Genomic DNA, 27,631 nt, shown 5'->3' with positions numbered 1-27,631 from the left:
TTTGAGTACATTTTCGATTGTTTCTGGCCATAAGGCTGAGATAACTCAGCTTGAATCTCCATTTCGAGGTCCTAAAATGTTTCTGGATTGTTGGCGTAACATTTATCTTTCATCAATTGCGTCATATCGTAGCTTTTTTTGCCAATTTTTTTTACAAATTTCGCACAGTTCGAGTAGGAGGCTCACCACTTTTAAAATAAGTTCTAAATATTTCCCAACTTTCTTTTTATTTATTTATTATCCCTCTCTTGTTCTGGACCCTCAACAGGCTTGTGCCCAATTAGAGTGACCCGCATAATGCTTTTTAGAGGTGCCGCTGCAGAAGGTCTTAAGTTGTTCTATACTACTCCGGCATTTACCTTACGAATTAGGAAAACTACAGGAAAACCTAATTCGGAGTAGCCGGCAGAATGCTCGAAACTAGTCTAAGGTAAATTCCCATCTCTACCACAGATGAAAAATTCACCTCAACCCAGGTTCGAACACCCGACCTCCTGATTTATAGTCCAACGGTGTACCACTGAACCATAAAGCCGGTCTTCAAGCGTATAGCGTCCCTTTTATAAATGTCAGAGTTTTTACTAAATATTTGGCACTTCGCGAATGACATTGGCGTTTTGGAAGTCAAATAATCGGAAGTCCAAATTCCAAACATTAGATGGACCACCCGTTACTACGAAATTTAGAAATTATTGTGTCAGGATAAAAAAAGTAATAAGGTGTGAATAGGAAAAACTTTCCGGTCCATTGCAAATTCCTGTTTCAAGAGTTTTTGTCTTAGGATCTTAGAAACACAAGAAGTTCTAAACAGGTTTATTTATCTTATACACTCAATTCAAGAAACTCTGCTAGTAATGTTCTGAACGGACAAACCATACTATCTAGGGGCTAGATTATCCAGCTCCTTTGCAGCCCTTCACAAACAAGAAATTGTAACATGATGCATTCGCACACTTATTCCGGGATAATCTATTAATAATTCAGTTTACAAAATAAGTTAATCTCCTAGGACAATTTGGAAATAAAATTGTTAAAGTGAAGCTCAAAAGTGTAAACCGCTGTGTGGTCTCATTTAAATTAAATACATCAAAACATACGACTTAAAATTCGCTTAATGGTTATAGAGGTACTAGTAATTTGTATGAATTTCGATTATTAGGTATGTGTTACTACTGTGGCGCATTAAAAAATGATTGCAAGGGTATTTATAAACGGGACAGTGATAAATTTTCTTCTTTTATTGGCGAGTAGCCTATTCCTAAGTGTCCATAAGATTTTTATGTATAAAATAAAAGTATAAGTTTATGTTTATTTTACTTTTACTTTAAAGGGAGTTATAAAAAGGCCTTAAAATGTTTTATAAAATAAACAGCGAATTAGGTCGTTCAGTTTTATCATAAGCCTTTCACTTGTATTCTGTGTTTTAGCATCGATCATCTTAATTAAATTGTTGCTAATCGACCAAAATTTGATTAAACGCGCGTTAACATTAAGTGGAAGGTGTTGTCTTACAGCCGGGACAAATCAATATTTAATGTAAGACCCTACAAAGGCGTTTATTGCATAGCTCTTTATTGCACTCGTTTAAATGATATCAATTTTTTAACATTGCTGTAAATTTTTTACACCCCTCGAATGCTTTTTATCTACTACGTTATTTTCAGATTTTGAAACAAAATGTAGAAGGCAATTTCTTTTATCTGACGGTGATTTCCGTAAAAATGAGAACTTTTCAGAGATAAAAATCTAATTAAAAAGCTCTTTCTGTTACGACTTTGAAATCGTAATTTAGAAGACAAAATCTGTGCATGTTTAAATTCAAACTCCTCAATGCCGGATTTATTGGTCATCTAATATCTAGCATGTTTTGGAGTTTATATGGTACATCAAAAATTAATAAAGCGGTGAAAGGAAACCAGAAATACGAACTCAATTAAGTTATTAGAAGCTGAAAGGCGCAGATGTAGAAAATTTGATTAAGTTTCGACCACATACGCCGCGGTACTTAATCAATAAGTTTTGGCTCCAAACAAACTTTTCAAATCAATAAGTTATGTATTTATACCAGTCGGTGTTGGAACTGCCACAGCTGTATGAATTAATGCAAGTATTTTCTGAAGATATGAAATAAACGAATTATAAATTTTGTTCCTTAACTTTAATTGCATTATTTAAGTAAATTTTACTACTCATACGTTGTCAGCTGCGATTTGAACAGTAGTCTTAAACTGTCGGCAAGAGTTGTAAGTTGTAAATCATTATATGATTTTTAAATTTATGTTCTTCATCGTATATTATCTCTGTTTTTTCCTAAATTTCGGCTTTTGTTACAAAGACAGCTCTCATCAAGCCTAGTCGTAAAATTTCCATGTTACTATTTACATTTTATACTTCCTAGCAGTTAATTTCTTGCTGTTTTATAGGCTGTAATCTTTTGAAATGCCTTTCCTGTAGAGACAAAAAGTCGTTGCAATCGTATTTTAGAAAATATATACCGTTCACGTTTGTTTCAAATTCGGATTATCCATGAAAATTTGACATTTAGTTGGCAGTAGTGTAATTTGTCACAATAATAGTATATTATTGTGACAAATGAAATATTTATTTATTCATTCAAAAATTAATTTTTCGCGCGACTTTTGATATTTAGGAAATTTGCTTAAAGAAAGTATTTTGATGTTGTAGCTGAACCGGAAATTAACATAAATATAAAAAAAAAACAGAATTTTTTGACCTACACTAAATTAATCGATGAATTTTAGAATTTTTTATAAAGTTTTCCCTCAAATTCGAACGTTTCTCCTGCCTCTGTTAATATTTTATTAATTTTTTGAATTATATTGCCAAATGAGAGACTGATGATTTAGAAATTTATGGGTTTTAGATCTTCCCATCCAAAAGGAAAATTCTAAATGCTCAAAATCTCGATTATCGAGTTTCTGCCTACCTACAATAAAACATATACTTAACCTAAATCACTCCTAAATATTAGAAAATTAGGTACCTTAAAAATGCGTGATAGTCTTTCGAAAATATTTTCAGTGGAAAAGTCGGGTCGGTTTTTTTTTAAAATTCATCAAAGCATATTTTGATACACGGTTTCTTCTCGGCAGACATTACTTTCGGCGTTATAACAACAACACTGACAACAAGGCAATTATTTAAAAATAAAACGCCAAATGACAGGACCTGAAGCCCGACTAAGAACAAAACATTTGCCGTGGCTAGCACAGATGCCATCAGCACACCTGCGCATGAGCGATTCTGCCATTTTATGTCTAAGAATATGTGTACCAATTTGGTCCGTCGAAAAGTAAATACGATTTGGTAGGTGAATATATTCCGTTTAATAGCAAGTGAAGTGTCACTACGTCCATATACAACGGGTTACACAATCGTGAGGAGAAAACTGCGTACAAAATAACAGTGTTGCAAGATAAGCATGTTGCACAGCTTCAAAAGCATGCAAATTAATGACACCGGTTCACAGAAAGTCTACGAGACAACAAAGTTATCTAACATTGTTGGGTAAAAGTCTGTTACTCTGATAAAGCACTTCTAAATTGGAGCGCAAGTACATATTGCAGTCTATCGGGAAGTTCCGCTTCTTTTTTTTAAAAGTAGAAGTGTCAAAAAAGCGAATTTTAAGTGTATTGTTCTTAAATAGAGGAAGGATTAAAGCCTAAGGAAGACAGTTTCAGTTTTCTCGTGTGATGAACCGACATCGGCCTTAGGGATGACGCGCCGCTTCGCCTCGCCCTCCTACTATAGCAAACTTGTAGAAACTAAAACCTCATTTTCGAAGGATAGTCACAGAGCGAGCCACATACGCTGAAGCTGTGTCCCTTATGGTATTCATTTTATTACAATAGGGTACATAGCTTCGCCTTCGGTGGCTGCGCCGCCTAGCCTCGCCCTCTTACTACAGCAAACTTGTCATAACTAAACCCTAATTCCTCTAAAATTTGTATATCACAATAGAAATATAAAAAAAAGCCAAACTCAGGGGAAAGGGACTACATTCAGCGCACAAAACGCTGTTCTTCCATGTAACTTTGATGGTAGAAAAACTCCCTTTAAAGTTTAAGGGGTGCTTGAAGACCTAAGACCTTAGGCGATATGCGATAATTGCTCAATAAACACAACACTGCGACTAATCCTTTTTAAACTTCTTTAATTCGACTTAAACATTCACTTTTATCGGCGTAACAATAACACAACAATAAGCGGCTATAAAAATGCAACGATTAACGTCCACCACTAAACAAGCAAAGATTAACGTTCACTAGCAAGAAACCCATATTTAACGTTTTCCTCTGCTATTCAAATCATTCTCCGCCTCTCCTCTGCTTGAATTTGCGTGTTCTAAATTAAACACCTGTGTTTTCTTATCGGCGAAACAAGCTTATCTTCCAACTTAATTAGCTAAGCGCAGCGATAACACTCTTATAAGAATGACCGGGGGTAACATGAGATAAAATGTAACAAAAGATTTCACGCAAATATTTCCGAATGTTCTTTATCTTTCTTAGATGAATAATAAAATAAAATCAAAATACTACACAACAAATAATTCAACAAAATTACATTGACTTTAAATTCATATACCATGATGGAAATTGTGTTCAATCTCAAATTATCGACAACAGCCCGTACGTTCAAAATTGGATACGTAATATTATCAATATTCTTTAAATTAAACGGTTTTGAAGTAAGATTTAAAGTTCACCCAAACTATGCTACCAGCCCTTGTGTTGCCAACTTAATAACGTATGCCGGCTATCGCAAAGGGAGAAAACTGTTAAATAACAATTAAAAAATGTAAACAGAGGAAAGAGTATAAAACATTTGTTGCTTTCTAAGGATCACTCGTTCATTCGAACGAAAAGTGGCCTTCTACAACTTATGTATTAATGTATTATTATAAACGTTCCCACACTTTTTCGCATGTCTTCTAAGGCTAATCCATTTGATATTTTCAAATTTTGTATTATACTTCTTTCTGGTATTTCATGGAAATCTTTGCATCAATTCGTTTGCAATATTCGTCAGAATTATGACTCTCCACTTTTTTGACGAAAATATACGCCATGAAGCTCACCAGGGATCTGAATCAAATACAATCTAGATTATGTCGGTCTGACTGTCGGTCTGTATGCAGTAAATAAATAAATAAATAAATAACTAAATTACACTCATCCCTTATACGTACTTTATAGTGTATTCACTCTCATATTCATATATCTTATTTATTTTTCATTATAAAGGCCGTAAATTGAAAAACTAAACACCGCATTATGAAAACTAATGCATCTTCTTATTTTTTAAACTATATCAGAAAATTTAAACTCGTAGAAATAGTGAAATTAAAAAATGCTACATAGCCATTACGACATTTGCCAACAATCAAGATGAAGAAAGTAAAAACAGAAAATTAGATAAATTATCTCTTTCGCGGTTTCTATAATGTTAAATGGCTAAGAAAAGTGCACTGTAGTGGGAGAATTACAAAGAGCGCATTTGGTGTATTATTAAATTCAGCGGAGATGTTTACAACAGCGTTTTCTGAACAATTTATCGGTAAAACAATCACAGTGGGTGTTGTTTATATAGTGCAGTAAATCAAAACTATTGCTTTGATTTATTGGATTCTTCCTTTTTTGAACTTTAAATATAGAAAATTAAAATTTACCTACTATCTCGTTTAAAGCACACACTTTAATTTATATTTTAAAATGATTTAATATTCAGTTACTTACACGTACCTATACATAAAAAATTGCGATTGTTAAACTAAACGGCCATTTATTAGAGCAACAAAACGACGCCATCATTTGGAAATGAAATATAGAGAGAGACCTTTGTAAATAAAACTGATTGCGAATTTAATCAATAAATCATAAATTGAAACTGCAATTAATTGTAAGTTATTACCTACATTTCGTTTGTAATCCTGATTTGAATGAGCAAACGGCCTGTAAGTTATATACGACCATTCAAAGTTTATGGGTAACCAGCAGGAATAGACACGCGTGGTACAACTGTCGAAATTAATTGTCGTTGAACCTGTTAATTCGGCACACTTTCCTGTGAAATACTTGTACCCGCTTACAATTCCATTTATAACGCAAGTAAGACCCGACCTAATCGCACATTTCGAAATTAGTTTCGACGTTACGCTACGGAGGTACTTAAACTTTGCTTAAATTTCCAACCGGTAGGTATTTATATGAGAAAATACACGATGGAATTCAAGCATTGCTTTTTTCTTTACAAAACTGGGAAATTCATAAATATGAAACAGTTTTTTTTTCTTTCTCTTTCGGAAACTATGCATATACAAACTTCGACGAAATACTAAACTTATTAAAATTCCTAGGCATTTGCAAAATTCCATTTCCATTTTAGCTCAGAAATATGCCAAAGTCTTCCGCGAACTTTCTAAAGATATAACCCTCAGGACCGTCAAAATTTAATAATCCAACTAGGGTTTACGTTTAGATTTGTAGATTTTAAAATGCGAAAATTTCAATTTATATTTTTACGTAGTAGATAATTACGATCGATTGTGTGGAATTGTTCTAAAAATTATCTGGAGAAAAATTGAATTGGGATTACAGTTTAATACGAATAAAATATGTATCAAACTTACTCTGTGACAATACTTAAATCACTTTCAATTGAAAGTACAACTAATCTATTCATATACGCTACATGGACCTGTCGTCAAAATGAGAAGTTTAAACGCCAGCGGTAAATTATAAAATCTGAAAATTTGCCCAGTGAAACATTTAATACCTCAAACAGAATAAATGTAGTCACGTTGGTTTCCGAGGTACAAGTTGAAAACGAAAATCTGTATACATAAATTATAAAATATGAAGCACCCATGAGATGTCTCGCTAAGCTGGGCAAGGGAGGCCCTAGAGTTACTCAGGTGTGCCAGGTATGAAAAACATCGTAACTATCGCATAAAGGTTGCCGTTTGATTGTACAATTAGGTAATTAAATATCAAAATAACAATAACCATTCAAAATATTGTTGTGTAAACTACCTCTTGTATTTGAATTTGGGATATTTAGAATGGACTCCGGTGTTTAATTGCTAATTAAGTCGTTCTTGTCGTAAGCTCTAATTAGGTTTTAACACAAAACAATTTTTCAGTACTGGCGTGTGGTCGCAAGGTTATATTTGTTTATTTTCTGTTAAACGTATACAAAATAATTGTTCAATCTATAATTTTTATTTAAGTTGCTTGTTAGACCAAATGTGACAGTTTGAGTTAATTTATTAGGTTTTACCATTGAATAAAAACACTATAAGAAGCCTAACGCTTATGGAAGAAAGCGCGACAAATCTCACAAATCCCCTTGCACCCGCATTGGTTGTGACCGCCGAACTCTCTTTGCGGTAAATAGGAGGAAAGCAAATTCTCATTCTTCTCAGTTCAAGAATCGACTCTATTGACAGTGTTCCCATTATATTCTCAGTTCAAACTCTGTCGCGCTTTATTTCCACGGGGTTAGGCTTCTTATAGTGTTTTTATTCAATGGTTTTACTTTTATTTATGAGAGATAAACGTAATTGTTTCGGAGATAATGTTATGGTCAGTGTCATTATAATTAAAAAAATTTGTATTCTTTGTTAGAAGTGAATAAGTTTATCTCATAAATTTGAATACATGCGGAGAAGAAGGCGCCTTTTTCCAGTTTAGAGGCCAAGTTACGGTCCGTTTGAAGTCGAATGTACAGTATTTCCGACGAATACGTTGTCTGTCAATCGAATAATACAGGGATTGTTTCTTGAATGTATTGTTGTGTAAACAACTCCATGTAGACATCCAAACACCAAAAATAATGACCGGACATCCTATATGTGGGAGTATTTCAATACGTTAAGTAAATCTGAAGGATTATTTACGAACAAGCAGAGTTGGTTTGAATATGTATTTCATTTCAGTGTTTGTTTTTTCTTTTCTTTTGGAATTGCTTGTAATTGCGTAGTATTCGTTTTAGTTTTATCGCTTTTGTAGATTGTTCAATTTAGCTAAGGTTACATCAGGTCGTTTGGGACCAGGAGTTTTAATATCAAGCTACAGCTAATTAACGCACGTGTCCTTTCGTTGATAAGAGGAGATGCAGGTGTTTTGAAGTATAACTTGTTTCTTGTGGAGAAGTCGATACGTTTGGCGCGTTCTGTCGTAGTTAGCGTTTATCTGATCGTGAATAGCGATTTATTTGAACATTTTTTGAAGTAGTTTGTTTTATGATGTGTTTCCTTAAATACTGGAGACAACAAGAAAATGAAGCAGCTAGTTTTGCGACGCGACGGTTGAAAAGCGTGTACATTTCTTTACGCTAAATTCTCGGACTATTTGTTTGGTTGAAGACACAGTTTCGTCATTTTGTATAGTAAATTTGTGCAGAAGCAACTCGACTGAAGTAGCGAGTCCGGTTACGGAAAAAAATTTTGTCGAGTTGAAAAAAACAAGCAGTGCACAGCGAGGCTTTTTGCTAATGTTCCCTCCTTATTAAAAGTCAACAATTTCCATCGTTCGAACTAAATAAATTTTTACCATTATCAATCAATTAATCGTGTATTTATTCGAATCCATTGTGCGACCCGGATAAAGTTTTCTTGTCAGATTTTTCTTTTCGTGCCCAAGAATTATATCAGGTGTTAATAAAAATATGTGTAGTGGAATATTCGGAAGTTGATCAAGGCTACTTAAAGTCAACTTTGAGATTTTTCTTTGTGACAGGAGCCGGACGCATTCGAGGAAAATAATTACAATTCTAAATTTAAAGGTGGTTTTGTTTTGGGCTAGCTGGATAGGTATTTCGTGGGTGGCCTAGTGACCTCATGCCATTGCACACAACAGTCTAACGCATATGGGCTAAAAAAACATGTCAATGCATGGAATAGATTGCTATAGGCAACCAACTCTACACGTAATACATGAACCATCCATTGATCTTGTTTTACCTCAAGTAGGACAGATGTACAGTTTCTTACAATTAATCAACAATACCCATATAATATTAGAATCTTTAAATCAAAATATTACAGAAAGTAAAAATATGAGGTAGAGACTACTCTGCAATACTCTCGAAAACATTTTAGTACAAGCTGAAGGGGATTTAAATTTCAAATATTTATAAATAAACAGTTTAGTTTAACATCAAAAGAATTCTAAATTGGATACGTGACGGATACTGGAAAATCTGAAATTCAGAAAGGTTTTCCGGAGGTTAATAAAAATGTATACTTCGTGAAAGTATTTTCTTAGCTTAGATTAGTTCAATAACCATAAAAACAACGAACTAACATAGAAATGTCTTCCGAAAACCAATTTCGGTGGGCTTTCGGAAAACACTTCGTAATTGACAATAATTTCCCTTTAACTATTTAGGACAATGTAAGTAGTCCACTTACAAGTTTGTCTGATGTTTTATTAAATGGAAGCGTCTCAACAAAGTTCGCGTGGCCGTTTTTGTAAGCAGAATTTTATACGTAAACTAGTGCGATTCATTTAAAATTTGTACTTAACCTATTATGGGTATTACTTATTCAGATCATGGTACTCTTCAATTATTGCAATTTGAATTATTTTGTTTCGTGTAATTATTGTCATTGTATCTATATTTACATTTATAATTTTGTGTTAAGTTTTTCACTCAAATGCTGATTTGCTTATTGTTCGCGACAGTAGGTACAGATGCATTTCCATGGACAATGGAACCAGGCAATTTTCTTTTATATAGCATTTCTGACTTAACAGGCCATGTTGCTCTGTTAGTGTTTCACTGCCACGTAACGACTATCGCACAGGGTCTAAATCGACAGCCACAAAGTTTTTCTCATATTTTCGAACATATCGAATCGATCGCACAAATTGAAAAAGTATTAACATGCATTAAAATTTTAATTAATTTCTTTTAATTTCCAAGCACATTGTCACAACAGAAAGATCCGATTTCATTGTTGACCCATAATGCGGGCGACTGATAGATAATCGTATAGACTATAGGGTATTATTGAATTTCCGCATCGGTAAGTTGTTTGCTACTCAAAGATAGTTCACGGTAGTTACGATCAAAGCCATTAATTAAAGTGACCGACCGTGATTATAAAATAGTTAGACCATAAAGATTGTTATTTAAATAAGTAGTGAATTAACACGTTCATTATGTGACAAGAGGTGGTGGAATTGGAAGGTTCTACCAGACACCTCCTAACTGTTATTTGGCTAAAGTATTTTTCAGGCAATACAAATGCCAGCATTTAAATTTTATTTACAAAATCGTTTTTTCTCTGAACTTGGAAAGAAACGATGTTCTTTATATTGTTGCGTAAACAACGTCATGTACACGTTATTTCGGCCTAAATACCAAAAATAGTGACGGGACACCCTGTATATGAGAATGATTTCAATATATTAAGTAAGCGAATGCAAACCTTACTACCAGATTATTCGGATTATTAAGAAAATATTGTATGTAATTTTACGATTTCTTATTTTAATTGGCGACCACTTGCGTGCGGGGTAATATGTCCAGGCATGCTTTGTGAGCTTTTCTATCTTGCAGGGATTTTGTTTTACTTTTTTCAACTGTTTCAAAATAAATTTTTGTCATTTTCAATCAACTAATTGTGTTTATTTGAATCCATTGTGCCACTCTGTTAGAGTTTTTATGTCACAGTTTTCTTTTCGTGTCCAAGAATTATGTCAGGTGTTAATGAAAATTTGTGTAGTTAATTCTTTGGAATCACTTCACGCTCTTCGCAAGTTCTTTTACATTTATTTTTAGGTTCTCCTCAAATATCCACAATATCTTTTCTAGTTCCCGAAAACCGTGAATTTTTTGGGTAATTTCTTTTGTCCGTCCGGACACATTTCTGCCCTTTTGAACTACTCTTAGCGGAATTGCCCTCGACTGCTGGATTTTTTTGCAATAGGTAGCCTACACCTTGAAGATGTGCCAGAAGGTCATCAAATTTTGGTGTCTTGGGGAGGGGGGGGGGCATAAATTATTTCCTGAGATGCTGTTTTTGAAAGTAAATCGTGCATAATTTATAAATGCGACAATCAATTGGTCTCAAATTTTACACACGCATGCCTTTAGTGGCGCAAAGAAAAATTTTGGGGGGAGTTCTACCCTTCGTGGTATTCTAATGAGAAGTCTATCGAAAAGAATTAGTTTCTACAAACTACGTGTATTACCAAAGACTATCCAGGAGAATAGTCTTTGGTATTACTTTCCTACGCGACTCCTTTTTGAGATTAGTGGGAGACGGGGTGAGGGGGATACACATTGATTTTATATTTCATGGCATTCTGATTAAATGGACTGTTTGCTACCAACTACCGCCCTTCTTTCTCTTCTTTCTTATTCTTTATCAAAATTGGGGGCTGGGGGACTGGTTTTTTTCTTCATGTTACTCTAAGGAAAGGTTTCAATGAAAGGAATTAATTTCTACCTCGACCCTTTATCGTGATCGGTTATAATCTTAAGAGCAGATTGTCGTAGAAGGGTGCCCACAAAGGGCGATTGGGACGTCTGTACTAATTGTATCCATTGGTGATGTTAAAGAGCAAACATCTCGAACACAATTTGTCGGAATACTCATAAAGGCAAAATGAGTCGTCTGGACGAGACAGATCTATAGGTGGCCTCAAAGCGAACATCTTGAAAACGTTGTGTCTGAAGAGTATACTCATAAAGGGCAAGTGGAACGTCTACACATCTACTGGCGTATGAAAACTTAATTGTGAATATTTACCTACAAGGAGACTTTTCTCTAACTAAGAGCTTGATTATTTTTGCATTATATAGCGTACATTTTGTATGTATGCCAAGCGACCTTTAAATGTTTATGCGTTAAGATTGATTAAACATTTCGCTTGTGAAGCGATACACCCTTACTTACTAGGATGACCCAAAAACTAGCTGAGTGTGTGAGTGGTGTACAGGTTAATTTTGGTAAGCATAGGAAAAATTTACACATGTACCGCTTTATAGTGAACTTGTACAAAGATATGTCTGGCGATGACGCGCCATATCAAGAAACATATTGCGGTAAGCGAGAGCCGTTTCGAAGATCTCTTCGAAACTGAAAGTGTCGTTTTGTTGTGTGTAGAGCCGAGCACGTAACATAAATGCAGGGATTTAAAGGGGTATGTGAGTCGCGATTATTTCGTTCAGAAATTGGGTCTGGTTCCGCACTTCTACCGGGCGAGAATCAAATCGCGAAGATGGTGGAAGAGAGAAAGATTCTTTTTTGCTTGAATTCTAGAGTCGAAGCGTACTATTTTTGTGAGTTAACAATTAGATTCGAAGACGAATTTGCGAGCGATCGCATACAATGTTTGTGCGTCGGCTTTTCTACTGTTGTTATTCGCGAACCCTTTGTGCGTCGAAATTGAATTTTTGGCGAAGTTATAGGAGCAGGCGTGCGAGAGATTTTATTTCCCATACCTATGTAGGAAGATTGGTTTTGCGTTTTCAAGATCTGGAATGTTCATTTTATTGAAGAATTTTATCCAGATAGTCGCAAAGAATTATCAGTTCAATTTCGGATAAAAAGAAATTAGGTAACGAGTACTACTCAAACTCTGGTTCGTGACAAATTGCTAAGTACTAGTAATTTCATATGTGTGCAGGTAAACGAATTGCAGCGGATTGTGGGCTGAATAAAAACGTTTTGCCGACCTTATTCGTACCGGGGTCGTTTATTTGTCTGCGATATGAATTACGCGAAGGAACATTTTCGAGTCGGTGAATCGTTTTTAAACCGATCAAACTTGAGTGACACATTTCTACAACGTCTTATGTGATAATTAATTATACAAAACGGAATTCGGCGAGGGAATTCAAAGACAATATTAATCTGTTCATTTACTCACACAAAAAAGCTTAAATAGGCGGGCAAACTTTAATATTAACACAGCGGACATTGGCCTTTTATTTCAATGCATAATCACAATATCGCGTAAATAGGATCCACAAGAGTACTACCCACGTCAAATTATTTTAATTTTTTTGATGTGTATAAAAGTAGTGGTCGATTATTTTTAAGAATTATCATAAAAAGATTTTGTTTGACGTAAATTTGATATTTTGACAGGAGTTGACGTAGAAAAAAACCAATTGCAGACACAAATTTGTATTACCTTTATTGATAAAAATCAGGGAATTTTATTTGCGTTTAAGGTTAAGTGACGTTATTAAGCCCCCGAGATGCCATCGTGGAATTATTTAAAAAAATTGTGGGAGAAACCCGAAATTTTTAACAATCTTAATACAAAGTTTACATAATTTCGTCCAAATGTCAAGTTATGTTACTGCATATTTCATGATTACTTTATTAAGTTGGTAAGAGTGAAAATTGTGATGTATAACCATACATATGTGTTTCTAATTATACCATTTAGTAGTAAATAGGTATTTACAGATGAGTTTATTCATGCATAATAATTAGATATTTACCAATTGGGAACATTCAACTTGTTTGTTACTAAGAACTCAGAGAAGAGATTTAACCGAGCTAGAAACACAAACAAAGTAGCTAGGTATACGTAGATTTGTTACTACAACTTGACTGCACTTATTCACCGGCTGATACGAAAAAGGCAATCGAGGTAAATCTTTACTTTATTCTGCATATTTCGTATCTGTTTGATCTATCTGTAGCCCATTCTTGCTCCCTTTGTGGTACTATTCTATATTTTTGAATCTCATTATAGTACATATATTTACCCATCATATTTATATAATATGTATATTATTTTGTCTGTCATTAGTTGCCATTTAGTCTCTTTAGGGTGATTCATCTCATTTCAACTCCTTGGTTCTCTTTTTTGCCACCCCTACGTTAGTAAGGGAGGTATTCCATTGGGGTAGAAAATGACTCCCCACTTTTGATGGAAATACACGTTTTAGAGCATCAGGAATCCAAACCAAACAAAATCTCGGTCGCTTTGTCTGTCTGCACTCTCATTTCCGCCTAAAAGGCTGAACCGATTGGAACCAAATTTGGTACACATATTCTTAGGGTACCTTTATGTTGGAGCTGCGATAAGAGCTCCAACATAAACGTACCCTTAGACATAAAAAGGAGAGTTGATTTTGGACAGAATCGCGCATATGCAGATGTGGGGGTTGTATCTGTGCTAGCCACAGAAAATGTACTAATGTTTGATCGTCCCTTTAAATTCACATTGTCTTGGTTTCATGTCTTCCTGTGTATGCTCTTCCTTTCGTTCCTTCTTTTCTGTCGATAGTTTTGGTTATTTTGATCTCTCCATTTGCCACCGCTTCGGTTGGCGGCTTCTTCTTTTTCTTAGTTTCCTGATTCGATGGGTTCTTCGGTTTGTTTGATTTTCTCGGTTTCTTAGACATTCTCAATAACAAAGTGCTTCCTCCACTTTATTGGCACGTGTGCCCTCGAGTAACTCGAACGAGTCACTACAACCTTCTTCGAAAATAGATCCAATGTGTATGTTTTTTTAAAGAAAATTAGTTTGATCATTCCGCCAGAGCCCATAAGCTAGAACAACAGTTGACAGAAGGACGGAAAATTAGAAGTAAAGGTAGCACATCCACTATTATGGATGCTACGATTAGTTACAAATTGATCAAGTACAGCGTGTTTCATTTCTCGCAACTGTAATGGAAAATACTAGCTTTGTCCGAAACGTTTTTCCAATTTCAACACTGGCCTTTGACGAATCGAATGTGAAATGCGTCTAAATCAAGGGATTGGTATACATCAACACCGCATGAATAAATCTCTAATTTTTTGTTACAAAGCACTTCTAGGCTGTCACATATACCCATAGAACATTTAATTACTTGTCATTTGAAACCGTACTAATTCGCAATTTTCAAATCTCTCCTTTGTGTTATTTACTTGTCTGTCATCAGGTCACGTATGAGAAAAAGAATATGTGTAATGATTCGGAACTCCACCTCCTGTTTCATATTACCCCGATATAGAGGGGTTAAGGAAATCGATTCAAAGCAGACCTTTGAGTTTACGAAACGTGTGAAGGAAGGGATTGATTCCCGAATATTGTGATGACAGGAATATGATTACTTCTCAGTATCCGATTCGATTAAACGATTTCGCTTTAATAGATTGCTTTATTATTAAGGTTCATTACGTGCATTGTTTCTGTTACAAGTCCATGCTATGAACGCGTTTACTTTTTACGCGTAGAATTTGTGTAATTATCTAAATGATCGAGCTTACTTGTATAATTGATAGAATCTCTTTGAATGCATGACGCGCTAGCCACTGAAAGTAAAAGAAGAATGTTAATTTTGACATTTACACTATTTTTTTGTGAATTGAAGTGTGTGCAGTGACTGTTGATTTTGTTGTTTGAGTAGGTCTACGACACGTTATATGTTACTAAATTTGTGCTACTCTCCCGTGGTGTTCCTGTGTTCGCGAAACGGAAACGACGTGAATGTCTCGTGCATTACAACGATTGGTAAGTGCTTCACTAGTAAAAGAAAAGAATGCTAAAAAGTAACTTGAAATATGTCGTATGAAAAGGTGTTTCAAGCGGGAAAGTAATAAGAATAATGGCGTTGAGAGAACACAAGTAAAAGCGTATAAATAAAGTATAGAATCTAACCTGATCCCTGTAAAGTTCCAGTCCCAGTTCCTAAAAGAACGTCTATACTTCCATCCGACAAGATATCACTATCTTGATATGAAATAGAAAAAGTAGCATCATCTTGTAATCGCGCCAGCATTGCTGCTAAACCCGACCTATCCAGGTCGTCGGATTCCCGTAGCTGTAGCGTAACATTTCCATCTGCCGCTGTACTGTACATGAACACCGCATGACCTCCTGAGTAAGATTGTAGGGGTAGTCTAACTCCTAACTCGTGCACACCCTAAAACAAATATCTGTAATACAATCTGGGAAATAATAACAACTGAAATTTAATAACAGATGAGGGTCATAATACATTCCAAACGAATGAATCGTGCAGATAATTTAATTAAATTCAAAGATCGAGCGAATACTAGACTATATGCGAAACCAAAACAAATAAGCGTATACGTCAGTGATATCATGGTGAAATATTTCAATATTCCACTTCAATTACATCAAAGCATACAAATTCCAGATCTAATTTTAAATTGGACGAGCGCGGTATCCATTAACTGATGTACTCATTTTTTTCTAGATGAATCTAAACTTTCTAGCGATTACCGTTAAAATATTTGCTTTAAAATTTACATCAGTTCAATAAACAGGATATTACATTGCAGCGGTTCTCTCGGCAGTATTGGAATCGACTGCAACTCTTTTTATACTTTTACTCCCCCTACATCACAATTTATATATTATTAACCCGAATCAAAATTTTCCGAAAAATAAATCTGGAAAGCATTTGTTGCTTTTGACACAAACCAGCCGATCTCTTAGGATGGTTTCTGCATCCTGTGAATATTCGGTTGTCGCTTGTTGTAGATGGGATCGTGCGGGTTTTGTACAGTAAGAAACTGTTTTCATTTAAATCATTTCCCCGGATGTTACAAATTATTGATTCTATATTTACAGTGATCTGTATAATTCACTTGTATTTCAGGTTTAGGTAATATTGGAATAGAGATATGTCGAAAAGGACACTTGTGTAAAATTCCAAGATCAGAAAATGTATTTACGAGTAGGAGTAAATTTGCAGGCCGAGGTGTAATCAAGGCCTGTAAGTGTACATTTTTATGGACCTGTTGACAAAATGCCTTGTTTCTGCTTGTTTATAAATGTTCTGAAATAAGATACCGTTTCGAAATTATTCAACCTTTTATTAAGGCGGGATAACTTTACTTCCCCGTGATGGCTTGCAGATTTATAGATACGATTAAAACAAAAACCGATCACAAGAATAATACTGCATGGAAGTTACGATAATTGTTGAATTTGAATAAAAATAGTTAACATATTCCCCAAAGTTCCCTCTGCCGCCACTTTATGCCTTCTTTTGAAGGAATTAATGCAACAGTAAATAATTAATTCGGGATGATTCCCAAATTTGCCTTAATTGGTGAAAGCCACAAGTTGAGCATGTTTCGTCATTACGAGCAAGATATAGTAATATACGAGATGCTAATTAACCTTGCTTGCATCTTTTATAATAAAATACGCTAGTCGCCTATTCTTTGAAATGTATATGATTGAATTCCGCTACAGCTGCATAGACACATTTTTTCATGTAACCAACATTGTAACGCTGGATTGCACACGGCAATAAACCACCCTGTATACTGTACTTGTGTATCATGCATGATATCCTTTAATATTCTATTAAAATTGTTTTACAAAGCTAAGGAAGATCTGTCAAATAAAAAATAGTGCTATATATTAAACCTTCACACGCCGCTGGGCTCATCATAACTTAATGGATAATTGATATTGAATGAGATCCGATATTTAGATTTTTACCTTTTGCCTCGATTTTTTAATGATGAACAGAAACATCTAATGACGGAACACCCTGTATATGAGAATGTTTCATTTATAAGTCTTAGGGATTATTTACAAATAAGCATAAAGTTGGTTTATTAAGGATCCTCAGGTCCTTTATAGTTTTTTATTGTCGTCCGTCCGTCCGTCCGTCCGTCCGTGTGCGCTCTAACTCTTTTTAAAAGTGGCCGATTGTGTTGAAATTTGGTGTACGGGTACTTTGGGCATTAAGGACGGACGCTATTGACGCTAACTCTTCTCTGTGGTATAGGTCGAAAGTTTTAGAGCAAAATGTAGCCAAAATTATACTTTATACATGAATTTAGAGTTTTAAAAGGTTTCAAACGCATTATCTTGATGCTGAAAGAGTACATCACGTGTACATTTGATAACCGCATGTGTGTGATTCAAAGATGTTAAATTATTTTTCTGAGGCCACATGGATTTTGATCAAAACATGTCAAAATCGTTATTTATGCACAAAGATCATTGGGAACAAGATTAAGAGCATTATCTCAATGCCCAAGACATGAATTTGATGTATTTTGTAAGATTAAAATAAATTATCGTTAAAAGTGATTGTAATACTGAGGATCCTTCGATATTTCGTTGTATCGGTTTATTGTATTTGAATTTGTATCTCAAAGTTGTTTTTCAATTTTCAAAATTTGTAAATGCGTGGTTTTTGTTTAGATTTTATCGCTTTTGAAACATTGTTTATTTAGATTTGTACATTTAATTGCAAAACGGGAAACTGTGAGGTCGTTTCTGAGTTTTGTCGGACGAAGTTTAATTACCTGACGCACGTGTGCTTAGCGCTGTCAACAGATGAGATGTTTCGAAGAATTGCGCGTTATTTTCCGCATAAGTTGGGACGCGTTCCTTGGAAGCTGGTGGTATCAAGTCTAAATGTGATTGGCGGTTGATTTGAAAATTCTTGACGTACGATTTTATTTAGTCGTGGAAGTGGTGTTTCCTAAAATACTGAAAATAACAAAAAAAACTAAGCCGCGACTGCTGCCAGCTGTTTGTTTTTCGCAAGGGTAAAAAGAGCGTGTAAATTTGTTTACGCTAAATCTCAGGAGTGTCGCTCTAGTTGTTTTGTTAAAGACGCACTTCCTCGGTTTCGAAATCAAGTGTGCAGTAGTAGGCAATTTTAATAAAAGATTTAAGATATCGTCAAGCGAAGTAGTTGAAGTTCGAGGAAAGTTTTAAAAAAAAACTGTTAATTCGAGTGTGACTAAACAAAGCAGTTGCCTGCTTAGTGAAAGTTAAAAGTTTCCACCGCCCGAGCAGCCACCGAAAATTTTTTCATCTTATTTACCAGTTCGAGTCATTGAGTGCAGTTTAATAAAGAAAAAGTTAAGTTTCCCGAAGCGTTCAGCGAGTGTTTTTGATAAGCCGGCTTGTATGGCGCAGTTCAGTTAAAGCTGGGCTGTGGTGCTAAGGGTCTCTGGTTCGAATCCGGGTTCGGGCATGGATATTTGTAAATGTATAGTGGGTTGGGTTGGTACAGCAGCCTTGGCTGAACCCCCCCCCCCCACTCAAAAATAGAGGCAAAATAAAAAAAAATAAGTGCGCCTGAATATTGCAAACCTTTTACGACCAGATTATTTAGATTAATAGAGAAAAAAAACTGTAAGTAATAAAAGATTTTTTATTTTTAATTATCGACCATATGCGTGGGGGGTATCATCTCCAAACAAGAGTTGTAAGCTCTTCTTTCTTTCAGGGATCTTGTTTTAATTGTTTCTGGTGTTTTGGAATAAATTTTTGTCATTGTTTATCAATTAATTGTGTGTTTATTCGATTCCTTTGTGCGACTCAGAAAGCGCCTTCGTCAGATTTTTCTATTCGTGGCCAAGATTTGTTTCAGGTGTTAATCAAAATTTGTGTAACAGATTGTTTGGAATTTTCGGAAGTTGGTCGAGCCCACCGAGCCTCGCTCGATGTGAGAAATTTCAAGCCAATATTATGACTCTATCTTCTACCAGATGCCGGATGTATAGCGAGGAGAGATTACAAAATTTCAATTTTGATTTGCTAGCTACACAGGTGTTTTGTGGTAGATGTAGTGATCGCACGCCATTTCACATAGCATAAGATCTTGGTATAGCGCGGGGAACTGGAATCTGAGCGTGTATGCTTGCTGAAAGATGATAAAAGGCACCCCCTACAGCTTGATTGTAATTTGTTGGGTGTGTTAAAATTATATTACTCTTAAAAGAACCCTTAAAGAACACCGATTTAAACCTAATGCCTGACTTCAATCAGTTTTTAGACATTACTTGGTAAAGACAAGACTATTATAATCAACCACTGATTGGTAGTAGACAATGAGACTCATGTTCAATTGTCGTACTATTTTCTTTGGAAACAATATATGATGCAGGGACGAGTCAAACCAAGTGACCCCCTGTGTGCAAGTTCTAACATGCTCTTTACAGGAACACCCAGAAAATTTGGAAGGTCTGATGTAGGTGAATAAAGTAAATTAATATTTATCCTGCATTACATGTATTGAAGATGAGAAAATGAAGCGGGTCATTGGGATTAAAATAAGAGGAAGGAGAGCTGATATCGCAACCGAACGTTAAATTACAAAAAGCTTATGAGTTGTAAGTTGTAAGAAAAATCGCTTATTGGGTCAGAATTTACAACGGCGATAGCTATAAATATGAGTGTAAATAGTAGGAGAAAATCAGAAAGAGGTAAGAGTGGAAGCTACGGATATGATATAAGTTTGACAGTATCTTTTCTTATGTCTGTAGCACTTGAATTTTATAGTTTTCTATTTTTGGAGAATTTGTTGGGCACTCATCAAAAATTACTTTTACTCTTGTTACAGAGAATTCCCGAGTTTAACTGAATTGATACGCTGTATTAGGGGACGTCTCTCGCGTCCTACCGACTTACTGAGCGGTTCTAGAGTGTCCTCTGGAGAACCGCTAAGGCACCCTATAACCATCCTTGGTAGCGCATGTCGCTGGCAAAGCAGAAATCTCAGTTGGGCAAACTGTTAAATGAGGTAAGGAAGAACAAAGTAACACTGAACCTACGGATATATAAGAAAGATATTTTAGATATCATTTTCACCAGGATTGGACGACATAACACCAGTTCTCCTGAAATGCGGAGACTGGATGATATAGTTATCTACCTAGTGAGAAAATAATGTACGGGCTGTATCTCTATCAGACACATACGTAAACAATAGAGGGAGATAAAAATTGTTTTTATCCCCAAATCTGGCAAAACCACCTAAATTATATCGTCCAAACAGCTTGACGTCTTTTGCCTTGAAAGATGGTGCGATAGATATACAAGAGATAATATGGCGCTAACACGGCATCCGTTGCACCATAACAAACACGTACACTCACCAGGAAGAGCTACAGAGTCAGCCCTGCACTGCGTCGTAGGGGGGATTGAGAGATCGAATAATAAACCTTCGAAACAATAGAAATTGCATTACTGAAACTCAGAGCAGTGCACATCAGCGTTGGCGACGAAACACTGAGGTTCGCGGTAGTGAGAGGATGCCCCCAAGGTGGGGTGCTATTACCACTTCTCCGGAACTTAACTGCAAACAGCCTCCTTTATCACCTCAACGACAGCGGGCTATGCGGATGATATGGATATTGTATATCCATATTGATAACCGGCAAATTTAAGGCTAGCCTATGTCGTCTGCAATCGGCTCTCAGAGTAACCGAAGAATATGAGCTAGTTCTCTTCACAAGAAAAAGAAGCAACACAGCAGCAACACTCTCGAGCTCGTATGGAACGAAAGGCAATGAGAAACCCGATGAGTTAGCCCCAGTGGTTTCAAAACAAACCGGCTTATAGTTCAGTGGTAGAGCATTGGCTATAAATCCGGAGGTCGGGTGTTCGAACTTGGTTTGAGGTGAATTTTTCATCTGTGGCAGAGATGGGAATTTCCTTAGATCAGCATTCTGCCGGCTACTCCAAATTAGGTTTTCCTGCAGTTTTCCTAATTTGTAAGGTAAATACCGGAGTAGTATAAAACAACTTAAGACCTTCTGCAGGGGCACCTCTAAAAAGGATTATGTGAGTCACTCTGTAATTGGGCGTAAGCCTGTTGAGGGCCTAGAACAAGAGGGACAATAAATAAAATAAAATAAAACAGGTGTTTTATGGTCCAGAGCCGGCTCTTCCACTTACAGTTGCAACTGTAAATAACTTACTAACTCAAGATATACCCAAACCCACCACAAAGCCAGGTAGAACTTGATGTTAGATTGTCGCCATACGAGAGAGGTCTTCAGAGGACCATCTCGGAGCCTGGTGCGTTTCTACACAGGGCTATCTGAGGTTACTTGTGGGCATACTTTCTGGGAACTGTAAACTAAACAAGCACATACAGCGCATGGGTTTGGTAGATTCACCATCTTGTAGAATGTAGAGGATGTTACACAGACGACGAGAGGTCACATCATATACTTTGTGAATGTCCCGCTCTAGTCCAACTGATACGATCCATGTTGGAGGTATCCTGGCCGGACCTGGCAACAATTAAAGCCGCTTCCCCTTCCGCTTCCAAGCAGGTTGGGCGACTCTAGTCAGGGAGATAGTACAAAGGATCCGAATGCGAGGCCTAAATAAGTGTGGACTTTGTCCACTCTCCTATCGTAATCCATGATGTTGTATTTGGAAAACTGGTCTACATTGACGACGAAAAAATGAGAATGTGTATTTACTGGAGTTACTTTTTCGACCGTGAACGGTAAACAATTAATTCTTTATCAATTTAGTGCGCTGGCATCTATTGACAAAGTTAAATAAATAAGAAACTTGTTTTTATGATTGTCCAAATGGCTTCAATGTTTGAAAAAGTTGTGGACTTGCCGTCAAAAACTTCTACTTTCATGAAACCATGTTTGCTGACAACAACGCTACGTCAATTTTGTATTTATATTGACAGAGACGTGATACTTAACACTAATATTCTTTATCGTGCTGATCAATCAATATTCTACCATTGCACTTCCAGTTCAATATTAAATTTAGTTTTTACTCTTTTCACATACGTTTCTATAGAATAGGCGATAATTTGCCAATTCACACGTTGTCGCCGTTATACCGGGACCGCATTTATATACCGAAAGGTTACATTCAATAAAATTTAGAGTTAAGAAGCTTATTCTCTAAAGCTGTAAAAGACATTTCTAGTTAGCTCCATTAAGCCTTCTTGGTAGAGAGATTTTCAGCTACAGAAATAAACCTGTTAGTTTCTATTCAAGTCAGAGCTACTGCTAGTACCTACACAGCGCACCGAATGGTTATTAAAGCGGAAATATAAAATGTAATCTTTTCTGTCTACGATTAATACGCAACAAGGACAATACTTTAATTATACCGTTAAAATGGGAACGGTTGGTATCGATTTTATGAGAGGTTCTCGTTTGTTCCAAAAAGGCCCTCCGAGGATATTAAGTATCGCAGTTATCTTTGAAACTGTGCTCTTGTTTCAAGTATACGCGCCAACTTCTCAAGAGACTTTTAATGCTGTCTAGATTGACTTAATGGTCATTGGAAATTTATCACCCTACAAGCTTTGCTTGAGTGAACAAACCTTTACTTCACTTCTAAAATATTACGTCCCTTCCTTGATTTTGTATACTCGAACAATTTCTCTTGGAAAATTGTACGAGTATAAATTTTGTACTGGAAAATACAAGCACGTCCAATTATTTATTACTTAAGGCGGGGACTTTGAAAATTTAGTAAGGCTAGAAGGGCTGTTAAATCGCATTTAAAAGTTTAAAGAGGTAATTAAGAAATAATTACTCGAAAGTTTTAAGATGCGTTCGATTAGATTTTTCTTAATCTAAGAAAGGTGCGACTACTTTTCTTCTAATTACGGGTAGAGAAAACACGTCGTTAACAGGTTATCACAGAAGCGTATTTCTAAAATGCTTTTCCTTGACAAAGTAATATATGCAAAGAAATACCAATGTGATATGGCCAAGACATTATAGCGTAACACAATGCTAGCTGCAATTAAATTTGCCATTTCATACTTACAAGTATTATGGTGTTGACAATGTGCAGCGTAGAAGTGTTTGTAGAGTGTCAGCGAGAGCAGAAAGGAGAAAGGAGGGTACATTTTAGTAAATACCGGCATTTCCGCCATCGTAGTAAATACACGGAATTTAATTACGTTTTCAACAAAGATTCCAATTTGAATATTTTTTGTGTAGAAAATTTTCAATAACGTCAGTCATACACCGACGATATTCGGTAGCTCAATCCTAATCTATAATATGCCAGACGTTCTTTTCTTTAGCATGGGGTCTGGAAAATTTTGACGTATTAAATAATTGAAGTAGAAAGAAAATTAAATATTAATACTAATTAAATACTAGGGAGAAAATAACACATACTAACCGCGTTCCCTTCTAGATAACTGCTTAAATTAAATAATAATCAGGGTGTGCCTAAATTCGTTTTGGTACTTCGTAAATATTTCAGATATTCAGTTTCCAGAGATTAATTTGTAACAGTTTATTTCTACCATTCCGTAAACGTTTGTATTTGTTTGAGATTCGCTGGCATACTAAAAGATTGATTGTCATTACGCTAGCTGGCGCCACTTGCCAGCGGTTGATCCTTTTCGCGCATTTCTTTGCTTTTGCAATTTCTTCCGCATTCGTTTTGGTACTGCAAGCACGCCGTAATTCAACACGTTAATCAGCGTAAGGTGAAAACCATGTGGTTCTAATTGCAATTCTGTGGGGTAAACGCGTAATCTTCATGGGATCTGTTGCATGTTTGCCAGCTAGAAATTAAAAAAATAAGCGTTACATTTCATTCTGTTAAGTATAAGAGGGGAGTTTGCTTTTTCTGTAGCTGCCGCTAATTAATTTCTTTATTGCATGCGTTCTCGTGAGGGCAATCGTGTCCGTGTGCCGTAAATCTGTTTTCAGATCCTTCGCCAGAAGCCGATCGCCGCTACCCGCAATATTTCTGGAGGCCGTTTCTCCGATATGTTATTTGTGGCATCCGTTTCGCAGCCGTTATGAAACATTGCCCAGGGGCAAGTCCGCATCCCTTGGTGGCACTCGAGTCCGTCCGCCCGTCTCGTTCCCTCAGCTTCCGTTTGAGTTGGAAGTGATTTATACTTAATTTAATTGTGAATATATAATGTCTTTATACTTAATTAAATTTAACTAATTCCCCCGTTTGATTTGTTTTGGAAATTCCACATTTAAATTTGCACCAATGTTGATCGCGAGATAACCTCCGTACCAGCTGCCGGCCATTTTGGTGTTCAGGGGTCATTCACAAGACTGTGGAATTAGACAAGGAGTCAACGAGAATTAGACTACTGAGAGTAAATAATTGGATACTTCGTCTTAAGGAACGAAACGACGACCACTTTGTACTTACACGTTATCGTTTTAATTAGTTCTCAATTCATGATTTGGCTCACTTCTTCAAAGATTTCGATGTATGAACTTGATTAACTCCTGCAATTGATTAATGTCAGCCGAACCTACGCGACGCATGATCGCTGGGATTTAAATCATCCTTTAAAGTACATAATATTCTATATTATAGAACACCTAGTTATCAATTTTGACGGTTGTTAACGAAAAATAAATCAGTCGTTTCTTAGCCAATTGTATTAATACTTCCCTCATTTTATACAGTGAGAAGCTGGGTGGCGCTCAACTTTATGTTATATTATAAAGAGTTACGTAGATGGTATGCTCAGAACGAATCAACCGCTACGAAGTGTTTCATGCCACTTGTTTTACCATCCTTGAGCTATCTGGCCGTTTATTGGGTGTATCAATTGCGTCACATCTACAATAAACGGATTTATCTCTTTGCTTTGCAACATGGTGTCGCTGTTCACACAATTCCAAAAGGCGTTCCACGTTAGTATTTATAAAACGTCCCTGCGTATTACAGTTGCACTTTATTTTTCTTTAATATACCTGGATTATGTCAATATAATCATTGAATAAAAACACTATAAGAAGCCTAACGCTTATGGAAGAAAGCGCGACAAATCTCACAAATCCCCTTGCACCCGCATTGGTTGTGACCGCCGAACTCTCTTTGCGGTAAATAGGAGGAAAGCAAATTCTCATTCTTCTCAGTTCAAGAATCGACTCTATTGACAGTGTTCCCATTATATTCTCAGTTCAAACTCTGTCGCGCTTTATTTCCATGGGGTTAGGCTTCTTATAGTGTTTTTATTCAATGATATAATATAGTACAGCCTAATGTATGAGTAGCTTAAACTAATTGTGGGGTGGGGTGTCTGTCTGTGTGTCTGTAAGATATTTATACCAAGCGCCTTCTGGAAAAAGTTCATTTGTAAAAAGGCAATAAATATGTATTATGTACAAACGGTGACTAAACCACCCACAAGCACCTGTCCAGCTAACTCAATTAAACGCAGGTATACTAACAGAATCTTTTATAAGAAATAATTACATATTTTTAGGGCACTTCCAGAATCCGCTGTTACAAAAATCTCGATAAGACTTTATCAAATTGCAGAAAACTCAGCATCCTTGATCAACTCCACAATTATATTACAAATTTTCAGTAAACCACCTGGGTACCAACAGAAGAATTTAGCATGACGACCCTTACCTAGGTCGTAATTTGAGGTCGATTAAACACAACATAGACCATTTACAGATGAAACAAATTTATTAGACAAAATCAATCAAATAATAGCTGAAATAAAAATAGGGACTCAGTGCCAGAATACACATGTCACACCACAAGCGATCGATTGAACTAATTAATTAAAGAAAGTGTTAATAATCCAAAGCCGGCCCGTGTAGCGCAGTTCAGTGGAAGCTCGACTGCGGTACAGGGTCCCTGGTTCGAATCCGGGTTTGGGCATGGATATTTGTAAATGTATAGTGGGTTGGGTTGGTAGAGCAGCCTCGGCTGAAACCCCGCCCACTTAAAAATAAAGGCAAAATAAAATAAAATAAAAAATAAAAATATCCGGCCAATTGCGCTTTTTGTCAATGATGCACAAGCTCATAAAATTTGCTCTTTAATGGTGAAAAAACGATAAACACAACACTCCGAATAACTTTTTCATAAGAGTAGACAGACGCTTCAGCTCGACTCGAATTAACGTTCAATTTTAAATTCAATTAAAATCCCTTTAAATAACTCTACCTTTCTTCTACAACTGTACAAACAGGCCAGATAACTGTCTTCTAACCAAGGATCAACTACCGCTCACTGCGATACGCGAAAAAACTCCACCACCAAAAAAAAATGACGATTAACGTCCACCACCAGAAATAAAGCAACGATTAACGTCGTCTCTTCTATTTAAAACAATTCCAGTTTCTTTTCAACTTTCCGAACATCACCGAACCCTTGTGTTTTCTGATTTCTTTACAATTAAATAAACAAAATACAAGCGATTATTTAAACAAAATTAACAACATTTGATTCTTCAAACAAAATCACATTGGCTTCAAATTCGAATACCATGATCGAAATTGTTTTCATTCTGAATTAGCGAACAACATTTAACGTCAACAAATGAAAATAAATACATACAGGGTGACCCATTATTATTAGAGATGCGGGATCCCAACAAAAATTCCGCATATATGAAAAAGAAACAATAGTTGGAAATTGTTGATTTCAATAGTATGATGCACCTGTGCACAATGCTCTAATAGTACGAGAATAGCTATCGGGAAAATAGAAAAAATTGTCCGATAGGTATTCTCGCACGAGTAGGGAGTTGTGCGCGGGTGCACCATCCTGTTGAAAGCAACAGTTTCCAACTATTGTTTTTTTCTGATATATCGTTATATTCGTAATAAAAAATACTATACAATACAGTGTGTTCTTTTTACGGGCCTTATAAAAAATGAAGTTAATGATTTCTACGAAACGAAACGTATTGAAAATCTCTCAACGCTGTCTTGTAGAACTCAAATAGTGGTAATGCGTAAGTGTATTTTATTTTTATGTATCTGATCAAATTACATCAGAAAAAAATACAAATAATCGGTAAATTTCGGCTTTTCTGGCACATCTTCGGAAGTAATCCGAATTTTCTGGGTTTATTTAAAGCATCATATTACTCTTTATTTGCGCATCTATTCTCTAATTTGACC

The 27,631-nt window shown here is 35.9% G+C and overlaps 1 protein-coding gene across 7 annotated transcripts in view; it reads right to left on the bottom strand.

Annotated features, from left to right (window-relative positions):
• LOC116160483 overlaps window positions 1-27,631 on the bottom strand; it is a 321,930-nt gene that overhangs the window by 135,876 nt on the left and 158,423 nt on the right. For 5 of the 7 annotated variants that reach the window (XM_031473680.1, XM_031473683.1, XM_031473681.1 and 2 more), the window contains exons 2-3: window positions 15,648-15,912; window positions 15,257-15,301 (exon numbers count right to left, since the gene is read on the bottom strand). In XM_031473680.1, the coding sequence (XP_031329540.1) occupies window positions 15,257-15,301; window positions 15,648-15,912 (310 nt within the window). The remainder of the gene's footprint in view (window positions 1-15,256; window positions 15,302-15,647; window positions 15,913-27,631) is intronic. The other 2 variants (XM_031473685.1, XM_031473682.1) reach the window with 1 other exon arrangement.

Source organism: Photinus pyralis, unplaced genomic scaffold, assembly GCF_008802855.1.
Source record: "Photinus pyralis isolate 1611_PpyrPB1 unplaced genomic scaffold, Ppyr1.3 Ppyr1.4_LG1, whole genome shotgun sequence".
In the NCBI taxonomy this organism is placed as follows: Eukaryota; Metazoa; Arthropoda; class Insecta; order Coleoptera; family Lampyridae; genus Photinus; species Photinus pyralis.
The sequence above is the reverse complement of the archived record's forward strand: the minus strand, read 5'-3'. Positions and strand labels throughout refer to the sequence as shown.